We start from the raw sequence: 13824 nt of genomic DNA, 5'->3' as shown, positions 1-13824 counted from the left end.
TGCTTTTGAGCTCTCTGAAGAATAGCTATAGTTCAGTTTACATTTTTCTCCTTAACCACAACCTTCCTTTTATAACACCTGCTCTGTATCTGAACCAAGTTTTTAGAGGCAGAGAAACTGCCACACAAAACTGATTATTGCAAGTTATCTAAAGGTTAGTTAATCCAGCGGAATGTGTAATCAACCAGAAATATCACTTCCCATTAATTGCTTGGTCCTCCCTTAAAGGCATTTGTATAAAGGAAAGAGACACATTTCCCTGATTACTTGCAAGGTACGTCTCGGATTACACCGTGCTTCCATGCTGGTGCACCTTATCTGAGACAAGGTGGAAAAGACATTGTAAACGTGTCCCCCTGCAGCCTTCAGGCCTACACGCGTATGGCTTTCTCTCTCTCTCTCTCTCTTTCTATATATATATATATATATATATATATATATATATATATATATATATATATATATAAAATATTCAATTTAATTAAGTTAGGCATTTCTTATTGAGTGGGATTTTCATTTAATATGTTTGCTGGTATTGTTAGTATATGGTATTGGTAGTAGATTGTGTGGACTCTACTCACTTCTAAATGAGTAGTGTCCAAATGTCCAGTGTTCCAAATAGCATAAAGATACATTTCTCCAATATCTAATTCAGAATGCCATCTGTCCCTTTGAAAAAGAGGACGGTTGTATGTTGCAAGTTGCGTTGGATTATTAGTATTCAGATAAAGAATTGTACATTTAAAAATATATACGTTGGACACTACTGCAACATCACAGTTGTCACAATTTTTGGCAGTAACGGCGTTATTCTCACCACAGCGTATTACACTGTAGGATATAATGACACAAAACTAGCATTACTATTTTTATTGGATAAACAATTGTTTGTTTAATAAATACAAAAAAATACAGTAATATTTTAAAATACAAACAGGTGTTTCATGAATTTCATGTTAGAAATTGTAGCGTTTAGCTCCGTCACTGTCACTTGCAAACTTTGCTTGCATTCACCAAAGAAACTCTGTTATTGATTAGGTTTTTGGTGTGTATGAAATATGTTGACAATGTCCTATTAAATGTCTCCTCTTGAACCAAGCACAAGCTGGTGTACAACACTTGTCAGCAGCACTTATCAGCTCCTGGATGCAGCCGGATCTCATGTCCATTCTCCAATAAATCAGACATGCGGTCATGCATTTTCACCAACAAATCAGAGTTTGCTATGTAAATATTTCCCATTGCATATATAAGAGGGGAAATCGGCACAGTTGCCTAACCTCTTATAGAATACTAATGAAAATGGCAATTCTCGCAACTGGCAGACAGAAATAGGGAATGAAAAGTGAGAGACAAATCCCTACCTACCTCCCCAGCATGTAAAGGGTAACATGTGACATGACTGCACATGCAAGATGGATTTAATTAAGCAGTACCTCTGGCAGTCAGGAAGATTTAACTTTAACTAGGTTAAATGTGTATCCAAAGAGTAGCTGTTGGTAATGGATGTGTGGATGTTTGAATGTGTGCTTTTGCAATGTGAACAAAGTAAATGTTGGTGTGCCTGGGAGTATGAAATCAAAGGAGACTGTCTTCCCAAGAAAATGACAGCATCAATCATTTCAGCAAATGCCTCTAAAAGTGTATATTTACATGCAAAGCCCCCGAGTTAAGAAGGAACTGGTGTGACAATTCTAACATCGGCTTCGGTTTGATTCCCGTTACCTTAACGAGGTAGTCGTTTTATCCTGAACCACGTTCTTTCCCTTACCCTAACCAAATCGTAACATTAACCATTTTTAAACCTAGATTTTGTTACTGCTTTGGAAGGTAACAATGTCATCCTTCGATGGGGGAAATTTAGATACACAAAGTGAACCATGGCATTGTTTACTACTGTAACTATTGCTTTTTTTCTATTTTTTCTATTTATTTTTTTCCTTTTTCCTTATAGACTTAACTATTGAATTCATATTTTGTTTTATTAGTCTCAAACTCTGAGGAAATATACTGTAATTGACGGCAAGAAAAAGTTATTTGATCAAATTTTGAAAATACATTCTCATCATAGATGCAACTATTATCCTGCTCATCATTCATCTTCTATTTGAAATGCTATTTGATTGTTAGCAATGTCCACATTTTAAAGTGGAGCCATTTTAAGACTATTGGCTTTTTATTTAGTGAGGGCACATGAAATAGCTGCAGGCTAATAAAAACGTATTTGTTGCTTCTCTGTGACTGAATCCTGGTGGTGTATCACTCTGTGAGTCAGTCTTAAACCTCTAAACTCAACCCGTAAATTATTAAACACTGGGTGATAAAATGTGAATGGTGTTGCCTCGGTGGCCATTACACATTTTTCTGGTGTTATGCCTCCACATAGGTCAAGAGAAAGCATTCAGAAGAATTTATTTTGGGAACACTGATAATAAAAAAGATGGTAAAGATATCAGTGATTAAGATTTAAAAAATGCCCCCTTCTACCTTAAATGTATTTTACATGTATTCTGAATATTTTATTTATCATAAATCATGCATTTTGATCTTTATGAAACTCATAGAATTGACCCACATGAAATAATCTATATGCATATTCATTGGTTTGTTTAATGTTATATGAGGAGTAGTCTGGCTCAACGACGGTATGTTTCTAGGATAATTGCCTCATGTCCAGTGCTGCTGGCTTTGTTCTTTCAGGGAATGACTGTGAAGATCCACAGAATAATTTTACAGCATTTACTATCTAACTTGTACACTTTGGGATCTATTGGTGGGGATTTGCTAGGGACAAAATATACTGTTAAGTGCTGTTCTTGCAGCTTCATATCTAAGGAAGAAATACATCTTATTTCCAGAAGATCAATCCCCACATACATTTAACTACCAACTAGGCACTGTTGGTAACCAATTAAAGGATGTAGTATGATGTACAAAATGTAACGGGGGGTTTTGAACCTAATGGATAACATGTGCGGCAGCAGCCCTTGTAGCCAGAGGGGTACATCCTGACCTAACTGCAAGACTGGCAGCCTCCTGTACCAAAACAAAGTGGCTCTGCTGCCGTCTGAGTGTCTCATTCTGCAGCGGGAGCTGTCCAGCCAACTGAGCAGTGCTGAGTGGTGATCTTGTACCATGACACAAAATGCTCAAAAGACAAGAATACCTTTGTGTGGATGATAAAGAATTATAGGGATACTGGCAGCAAAAAGAAACCCATTCACCTTTTCTCTGATTTTAGCAAGGATAATCCATGTCACTGATTCCATGGAGTAACAGTGCGTATGTAAGTAAGCAAATGGTATGACAGTTTTTTTTTGAGTGCTGGCTGCTGGTGCCATGTGTTTTTAAGGTCATTACACATGACAAAATATACTCACCCATAATGTTTAAAGAGTTGTCTAACAGGCCCTTATCTTAACTAATCAAGCTACGTATGTCCATAGAATTCTGGGAGAAAAAACAATAGTGGACAGTGTGATGAGCAATCCAAGAGGATGATTGCTTTTAAGTTTTGTAAAATCTTCCAGGAAATAGCCAAGATAATGGTATTGGTGTCACTGTAAATGTACTCCAGCTTTGCTCGCTGGAGAAATTTAGCTGGGAAATTAGGTGGCATGGCAACTGCTTATTTGATCTAAAGAATGAGCAGGCCGGGTCACTTAAATGGTAATTTATTCAGCTACTGAAGATGAATAAATATCTGCCACTCTGCCCCTTCTTGTACTCTTTGTCGCAGGAGAATGCAGCTGTCATGAGGGTTATTCCCCCGATCCTGTCCATAAACACCTCTGCGTGCGCAGCGACTGGGGTCGAAACGAAGGGTAAGTCTTGTCTGCTCTATCCACTCATATTTAACAACTCACTTGTACTTAAATGACCTTACGGCTGGTTTTGCAGTCCCTACTCCCAACTCCCAGCTGCTTTAGCAGTTATATTAACTCTACATAAAGTAAAGGTGAATTGTTCGCTGTGATGGATTAGCTATCTGGAAAGTTTCACATCTCTGCAAGTATTGAAATGAATGGAAACGAAGGAAGAAAATCAATTTTATAGTGTACTGTATGCTTTCAAAAAGGGTCACCAGTAATGTAAAATATAAGCAATTTGTAGTCAATAGCCTAAAACATGAACATGTGCCTGTATAGTCTTTTAACTTTAGGATGTAGACTTTGAAGAGGTAATCAGAAATACACAAAGGAGGAGAAGGTAGGAGGTAACTTACAGTGTGTAATTAAACAAAACAACAGGGGATGGCAGAGAGAGAGAGAGACGAATAATTGGAGAAAAACACAAAAAGATAAATAGTAAAAATGGACACGATAGGAATAGAAAAGTAAGTCAGATGAGGCAACTCTTTGACTGTGACCTTGTTTGACAATTGCCTGGCTTCCCCAATCATTGATTCAATTAAAAGGATCGCACATTGTTATTAAACTCCACTTGTCATTTGCTGGATTCAGTCCAGTCATAGATCAAATTTCCATTTACAGTTCTGAAGGAGTAACAGCTGACAGAGGGTAATCTTATCCACATGAAAACAGTGTTTGATCAAGTGAAGTTAATTTTGACCTTCTTTTTCAATTGTTTTGGTATATTGCATCACACACACACACACCACACACACACACACAGTGTTGAAATTGCAACTGCAACATCTTTATTAATGAAAAACATTGCCATACCAGTTTTTAATACAGTATTTCAATATTGTTTTGTATTTGTCTTTTGATTTGGTGTTCCCTCTGCTCTGTTTTTAAGTCCTTGGCCATACGCTAATCTGGAGAAAGGCTACGACCTAGTTACAGGAGAGCAGGCCCCAGAGAGGATCTTCAGGTGAGTCCGTCACTTCAGCTGCATCTCCTGTGTGCATGACTTCTGCTGGCCATCTGTGACTCTTTGGACACACAATGAAATGATGGTGGTGTTCTTGGCATGTGTTTGTGTGTGCATGTGTGTAACTTAGCATACAGATGAGCAGATACACATAGACACAGTTGGAGGACAAACACAAATACACCTCCTGCAAGGGTGATGTCTCACCCATGGGCTCTTTTGTGGAGAAAAAAGCCAAGAGGCAGTCTTGGATGGACTTGTTTCAAATGCTTTTACTGCCATTTTTGTTACACAACTCATTCTTGATGGGGTCATTGTGTCTGACATTCTTCAAAAAGTGCAAAGCTCAAAGTACCCATTCAGTATCACTTTGGTGTTTTTATTTATTTCCTTTAAATAGTCCAGATCAACCTGGCTTTTTTTTATACAGACAAAATATTTGATCACGTTGATGCTGAGTCTTTTTAAATACTGTTGTAATTGGCCCTTCCAACACATAAGAAGTTACAATATGGAATCAACAAATGAAGCAATGTCAGTGTACCTACATCAAATCTAACTGTTTTGTTCTTTATTCATATAAAATATAACCACAATAAATATCACTATTTTAAGCCTTTTTTTTCTGAATATCTAATGCAAGTAGTTGTACTTCAATAGGCTAGTACTATGCAATTATTTGAAATTAATTGTGTGTGTGTGTGTGTGTATTTGGGAACGGTCAAGTACAGGAATGAATTGCTTTATAACCCGAAACATTACAAGTAGCCTTATTGTCTATACATCTTTCAACATTTGATGTGGTAATTATTTCATTCAATTCTATTAAGGTCTATAATTTAATAAGTTAAAGAACAGTAATTTGATGTTGTTAAATCCACCTTGATCTCATGTTCCCTACCACTACAGTACGTAGGTAGGAAGGGTTCTTTGTCACAGTAGTCTTGCAGCTCTACACACTGACCTTGCAGTTTCTCTGCATGTGTCCACTCTAAGATATGAGGAAGTCTAGAATCTTTGTTCTGCACAAAAGCACATTTCATTTTTCAGCTGTCCGCTGCCAGCTAAAAGCACTACAGTATTTTGGAGATGGGACTTGGATGGCCCCGAAATACACACACATAAAAAGGCAGCAACCATATCTACTGCTTGGTTGAAGCAGTGGGTCAGAGTTTTACTTTCAGCTATGTACACACCCGTACAGATAGCACACAAAGTGAGTAAAGATGCAGCAACCAAGTGAAAACCCTCACTGAGTTCCTGTTGGAGGGGGTCTATATCAGTCCTCTGTAGGAGAAGAGAGGAGAAAAGTCTGCATTGCTCTTCAGCTTGACACTGTTAGAGTCAGTCCTGACAGGGATTGGTTTCACAGATTGGGATTTGTAAGAAACCAGAGTTGCCTGTCACTTTTTTCTTAATGCTATGAACAATAAGGGTAGGACCTCTTCTTCTGCAGCTCTCCCTCTTCGCTCTCTGTCCATCCCCTTCCATCAAACAAGCATGTGCATGTACATGCCCGTGCTTCATACAGTAACCTGTATGAGCACTTATTATTGATTTCATCCGAGTGACGTTATAAAGCACCAAATATATGGGCATCACCATCCTGTTTTCTTGGTAAAGGCATACTGTGCTTCAACTACTCTCTATCACCACCAATGATGCATTCAGATTCTCTGATTATAATTATTAACACACCTACAGCTGCATTTTGTAGAAGTTGAAGGTTTTTAATGCTGAGGTTTGGCTCTCCAGAAAATGGGGGTTCCAGTAATCAGGTCTTGTACATACATAGGTGTGTTTGACAGGATGGATGTAAGCAATATTTAACAGTGGATACATTTTGCAAAAGTGAAAAAAAGCTCTTTGTCATACCTTTTATGCGGGAGTCAAATGAAATAGTTTAGATGTAATACAAGCTTTTTGACAAGCATATCCATTCATGCTTGGTTACTAGACTAGCAGTTTGCGGTATTGTCACTCAACTGCTCAGATTCAACAAAAGCACATAATGCAAAGCACAGACATGCTCTGTGCAATTTGTGGGGCCTTACTAGGTGTCGTTATTACCAAGACAAATCAAGGCTCTACATGGTGTCCTCCTGGGGATTGTTTTCACACCATCTTGAGCAGTGGTCATCAGCACAAGTATTACAAAAATCGTTGTGCTACAGAGCACACTATGTTTAACGAGATAGGAAATATATATATATATATATATATATATATATATATATATATATATATATATATATATATATATATATATATATATATATATATATATATATATATATATATATATACTCTATTATCTATATATATAGATCAACAAAAACCTAGGCCACCACATCTACTTCTAATGTATTTCTCCAAATCCAATTATGTTTCCAACTATGTTGATGCACCACATGTGAATGCCAACTGAATTAGTTGCCACACAGGATTCCCATTATAAGCCAACAATTATTCACTAGAAGGCTAAACAAGTGTCCGTCACTATGACATAACTGTGTAGATCTGGTCTTAACAGGTAATCAAGTTTTGTCTATACATTTATTATCCTGTTAAATTTGGTTCTACTTTTGTTGTTGTTAATTAAAAACCTTTAGCATGTGGAATGACTTTTGTCTAATTGTGTCCCAGACTCTTCCCACATAAATACTAAACCCTGAATTACCCTGAATACAACTGAATCTTATACAAGGATAACCGTATTGCCCATTAAATGTATTACCTTCATTGGATGAATTCGTTTTGACAGTCCCTCACTTCCCATGGGCTCCACTCTTCATTGTACTCAATCCTACAATAGTATATTTGCATGCTTATGTTTTTTATATTCTGTACAACATGTGTATAATAACACAATGTTATAATGTCATTAACATTTATGACTTGCGGTTGTGCCAAAACAGATCATTCTACAGTCTGGGCCAAGGGTTGTGGCTGCCAGTCAGCAAGAGCTTTGTGGTGCCACCAGTGGAACTGTCAATCAACCCCATCGCCAGTTGTAAGACAGATGTGCGGGTTACTGAAGATCCAGGAGAGGTCAGGTCAGTCTGACTCACCTCAGAGCCCCCCACACAGACCCCAGAGAAACAGTGTGGAGCAGTTTATTTGCTGGTCCATATCAACTTAAAGTTCCATAGATACAAACCTTTATGTTTTGTTTTTGAAGGTCTCAACAAATACAGTAGAAATCATGATTGTTTATGAAATTCTAAACCCTGGCTCCACAACTTGTGTGGTGCAGGAAAACAAATCATAAAGCTCCTTAAATAATACATGGCTTTACTTCAATTTTGAGCTGTTTCCATGACACTATTATTATTGTTAATGCAGCCATTTTGACTTTAGGACAGAAGGTCATTATATATTACAATTCCATCTGACTATATAACAGACATATATAAATGCCACTTTGCTACTTCATTATTTTTTGATTGTCACTTTAATGGGGTGTAGTCACTATGCAGCATTATGCTGACATTGAAATTGCATGCACGCATTAAAGATGAGCATATTGTACGTACATGAAAAAGGTTTTAGCGTATAACTCAAAAAAGTAATTTGTCTACTTTGCTTTAAAAAACATAACAAAACAATTTAAGACTGGTCAAATTAAGTAAGATGCAAAGTACCCATTAATCATTTAATCAGGTCATTAAATCCCAATAGTGTCTCATGATTTAAAAGACTGAAGTGACAGGTATAGCAGCATTAATGTACAAACACTCAACTTTGGGCTTTGCAAATAGGGACCTAAAAAATACAAAAGCTAAACAGGAATGTAGTGGTGACAAGGTAATGGATTTGGCACTTCCACGGTGCAATAATAATAAATATATTGCCAACAACCAACCAGTACAAGCTGGCATGCATCAGTACAACTGAACATCACAACAAATATCAGAGCATCAGCTGCAGATTAAAACAATCACCCATCTATATAATCCCATTCACAATAGCCTGGGAAGTGATATTTCATTTGAAAATCAAATTGCCTGCCATTGCGGCATAGAATATGTCACAAAATATAAAGAAACAAATAGTATTGTAATACAAGTGTTTAATGTCTGCAATGCAAAAGACATTTACACAATATATCAACAATAATCATCAGCACACATGATAGCACATAATGAACATATATTAATAGTGATAAAGTCACGCACGTTTTAATCAAAATACTCATTTGGAAAAAATGATTCACTTATGTACTGTATGGATACTAGAGGCTATGCAGTACCATATGATGTAGCTCATGTTCTACTCCAATTGTACCAACTACACACTGTACATCCTGCCAGCTACATCTGGAACCAGTTGAGGTTTTTTTGAGAAATATTTTGCAAAAATGCATCCTTAATCAAAGTTAATGAAAAACATACATTTACAACCATTTTCAGAACGAGCAAGGAATCAAGGGGGCTCTTTAATCGAGGTTGACAAATGTTGGCTTATAACTCAATGAATGTAAATGGGAAATTTGCAATTGCAATTCACTACAGACCTTGCAGCTCATACCTTGCAATATTTCCTGATGTTTGCCTCACCGCCATTGCGCCCCTGTTCAAAAACCAGACTCAAAACCCACCTGTTCCAGCTTGCTTATTTGTAAATACACTGTTCCTGTAATTTTTTTCATAACTGTTTATACTTTTCTGTTCCCTGTATCTGTCTTTTATTGCCTGTAAAGCGACCTTGAGTGATTAGAAAGGCGCTGTTAAATAAAATGTATTTTTATTATTATTATTGCCCGTTGGGTTCCGCTTTCGCATGCTTCGTGGGTCGTCAGGGGCGACTCAAGCTGTGGAGGCTTGGACCCCCGTAATAACTGCTATAGTTCTAGTTTTTATTTGTTTTATTTTTTTCATTTATGCTGACCTGACTCGGTGATCAGTGCTTTGATTGTCGTGTGACTGCCAGAGGAAATCACTGATCCTAGTCTTTATTGGTCATTTGAGGATGAATGCATTTGTCTATCTCTTCTGCTTTGTATTCTCTGTTCTCTTAATCACGTTTCCTTTTTGCAACACTTGTTCAGAACTTTGAGAGGCCTCGCTTTAGATAATCCTGCTTTAATGGATTCAGACAGCTAATTAGGAAAATGTCCATATACTTTAAAATGACCATGAAATGCACATGTAGAGAGTACCCAAACTGAGGGCACTTTAGCAGTGATTACAGCTGACCCATACTGATTGGAATCACATTAAAAATAGCTGAGTTTTTTTTTTTTTTTTATGCCCAGACAAGGTATCTTGGAAAATACCTGTTGCATGATTGTAGCAGAGCAAGTGTCAGTACCAGGACTGAACCAAAAGATAGACAGACAGACAATCATAGCAGACGGAATATTGACTATATAGCATAATGCTAAACAATGATCATTGCCCAGTACCTTAGTCGACAACTTATAGATTGTAGACCACATATTAACACACAGTGTCTTGTCACCACAGTGTGATACAATCAGCTATTATACTACACATGTACATGCTGAAAATACAGTCAGACACTTTTTCAGAATCCTCTCTGCATTCAGTCTTGGGTGTTGAAACCAAAAATTCAATAAACTAATTAGTAATTCCGAAAGCTTATCTCACAGTTATCACTGAGTACTGAATTTTTATGTCTAATGTGTATCGTATAAATTGCTGTTGTAATTGCATCTACTATCCAAACTTTTTGCAGGCTTTGTTAAGTTTCCTCACGAACAGAGAGCTCCCAAGGCAATTGCACACATCTGCTTATTCTGACGTGAATGGGATTTCAGCAAAGCTCTAGATTAATTAGCAAAGGTATGTCACGTACTTTGAAAGAGGGTTGTAATAAGTGATGGTGAGGATGAGTTTATAGCCATACATCTGCTAGATGTTGATTTGAGCAGATTCGGAATATGTATATCTAGAAATAGACATAGACTATTTAGCAAGGAAGTGAAGCAATTACTTTAACACAATTATTTCTTTTGTGCTTTTACTTTGTCTTGACTGTCACTCAAGTGCCACCGTTATTGTGTGATGAATTTTCCTTGGTGGGTTCCATCACAAACACAGGTGCAAGCTGAGAACTTCAGCAAGAACTTAGCTTTTGTTTACTTTACAGCAGCACAGCTCCATTTGAGTTACAGCACGCTAAGCTCTTCATCAGGGGAAAGACGGGCATTCATAAAAGTAGTGAACATGTCTGTGGTGGTCACGTCCTGATTATGATATCTGACACTTTATAGCAACATGAAATATTACATATTAACCATTGTAATAGACAAAAAAACACCTTTCTTGTTTACAAATTTGAGTTGAACTGCTGAGAGATTAATCGTTCTCAAAACACATCACAGCATGAAATCTGTATTTGGTTAATGATAGCTTTGTGTAACATAGGATGGTCTGTCTGATTGTTATGAATAATGCCGCCCTGTGGGACTTGATGTAGTTTTTGGCAGATGCACTTCCCCAAAGTGTTTATGCAGACAATGATGTAATCGGTCACTCATGATAGACATGTTGATGCGGGAAGTGGTGATATGCAATGTAGTTGTGGCACTTTGAGAACAATTCCTGCGCAAATTAAGTTGTCGGGGCATGCAAAAGAAAAAAGAATTCACTATTTCTATACCATTAACAGACTCAAAATAGCACCACACTTCAACGGTAACACAATGAGGGTCCCTAGATGTAAACCATTCGAACGACTAACGCTGTGGAATCAGTAACCAGCAACTAGTACCTCAAGCACGGCGTTCATCGTTCAACTGGTGATGATTACTGTTTTCCAAAGATGGCACCTGCCTGTGTACCGAACAGTACAGTCTTTATAAACTATCTTTTTAATAATCGGTCTCTACACTTACAAAGTTCTAAATGCTTTGGTTTACACGTAGGGAGGGACCCTCATTATGCTATCGTGAAAATGCGGTGCTATTTTGAGCCATGTTTAGTGTTATAGAAATACAAATTTATTTTTACTTAATAGGGTTTTGTGCTAAAACTGGTCACATTCGATTAGCATTAAAACATATCCCAGAGAATAGTCGATGTGTTATTGACCCTTAGGTTAATTTTGGGCTGGAATTCTACTTTAAAAGGATGCATCCCTAATTCACTTCTGCCCATTGGCTCACTGGCAGAACCCAATAAAATGTCTTCTATATGAGAAAGTGAGTGCCCAGGCAAGTGTTCGCTAAACCAAGCTCAGCTTTTAACTGCAGATGTTTTTGTCTCTTGGTCACCCAACCTCACATCAATTAGGCTTCTTTAAAATGGACTTGATTTAGAATTGCTTGGTATGTTTAGTTTTTTCAATTAGCACGTATGTGGCATAATCAAAGAAAAACACCTCTACATTTTAACCAGCTTACAACAGTTGACCAAAATCAGACAAACAAAAACACATTCTCCCAGTTTCCTGTAGTTGTATCTAGCCATGATAAGTTCAGTTTCATTTCTCCCTTTGAGTTAAAGGAATTGCATGTATTTGTGGTGCTCAAAGCATGAACATTACTTTTGGTTAGTCTTTGAAAAGATCCACATACCTTGTTTTGGGCTGTTTTCAATGAGAACTATTTTCTCCTGGAATTACGTTTTTCATGTTTTTATGCGGCTATTAAATCACAACATTTTTATCAAGAATTGCTGGTTTCCGATGCAAATTAGGCCAAGATGGACAGTGTTGTCTCAGATAAGCCGAATTAAGGTCAACCTTGTCCACAGGTATTCTTGTTACCTTCTTGGTAATGCCCTCTTGACACACAGTATTAACTTGATTGATTAAAGGTTACCATAAATAGCTTGTTCAACTATTTACCTGTGAAAGAATAGTTAAAATGCTGCCACGTATAAAATCACAACCGACTATAAAGTCAAGCTATATCTGAAAGATTTGTTACCTTTATTCCCATTATATTTACACATTAATGACTTTCAGTGTCATTGTCCCTGACGTTTAAATACAGACATTGTAGTGGAAGATTAATTCCGGTGAATGTCCATACTATATGGAGTATTTAAATACAGGAAACATAAAAGTGATAAAATAGGTTATAATAATAAAAGCAGAGAGTTCAGCACTTAGCTTTGGTTTATTATTTCTTGTATGGGCTTGTAAAGGAATTATTTACGAATTGAAAGTCAGTACATATATTATGTACATACCACACTTGAATTCATTCATTAATCAGTAAATCAATAGTAATGCATTATTTAATTTGTCTCTTTGCATTTATTCAAGTGGTTAAAGCAGCCACATGAAGCAAAACACTCACACTGGATTAGCCTTCAGTAAAGTCTGGCCTTCTTGACAGTATATTTGTTCAAAGTTAGCATTCACTTCATAAGGTTTTCATTTAACAGCTGAATCCCTAAACAGAATAAAGCATAACATATGTTGTAGTGTTTTAGTCTATTCAGTGTTCTGTCTGGTTAAATGAACAAAAGCATTGGCTTGATGATGTTTTAGGCCCCCAGCGTCTCCTTCTAGGTAGCGGTGCGACCGTTGACTAAAAGGCATCTAGCCTTAACCCTAACCATAAGCATTGCCTAATCCAAGTGTCAAGGCAGTGCTGCCTGGAAGGAGATGTTGGGGACTTAAAACACCTTAAAAACATATAGCAGTGCCAGTGTTGGAAGTCAGGCTGAGACTTTTTCTAAGGTCGGTGAGAAACAACGAGACATTGCATATGCTGAACTTCCAAGCCAGTATTAATTATGTGTCATTTAAAATTACCTTGCACTTGTACTATATAAAAAAAATTATCTTTCTGTCTACAACTGTAAAGCGGAGAAGTTAAGCTTTGACTAATTGTGCATCTGTGTAGTCTTTTCCCAAACATCTTAATTTATCAAATTGTCATATTTGAAGAATTAGTGACCTCACTCAGTGTCCCATTAGCAATGTTTGAAATTGAATTTTATCTAATTGTAGCTTTGCATGGCTGCTGCTTCATGTTGGGCCAAAGCCAATGTTTCAACAAACATTTCA

At 37.0% G+C, this 13824-nt stretch overlaps 1 protein-coding gene across 1 annotated transcript in view; it reads left to right on the top strand.

Moving 5' to 3' along the window:
- The window catches only part of LOC117958903 (astrotactin-2-like), a 264011-nt gene that overhangs the window by 138120 nt on the left and 112067 nt on the right, over positions 1-13824 (top strand). The window contains exons 8-10 of the mRNA XM_034895621.1: positions 3740-3824; positions 4762-4836; positions 7755-7892. Of these exons, the coding sequence (XP_034751512.1) occupies positions 3740-3824; positions 4762-4836; positions 7755-7892 (298 nt within the window). The remainder of the gene's footprint in view (positions 1-3739; positions 3825-4761; positions 4837-7754; positions 7893-13824) is intronic.

The sequence above is a fragment of the Etheostoma cragini genome, chromosome 16, assembly GCF_013103735.1.
Source record: "Etheostoma cragini isolate CJK2018 chromosome 16, CSU_Ecrag_1.0, whole genome shotgun sequence".
NCBI classification, from domain to species: Eukaryota; Metazoa; Chordata; class Actinopteri; order Perciformes; family Percidae; genus Etheostoma; species Etheostoma cragini.
Note: the sequence above shows the minus strand (reverse complement) of the source record. Positions and strands in the feature narration are given on the sequence as shown.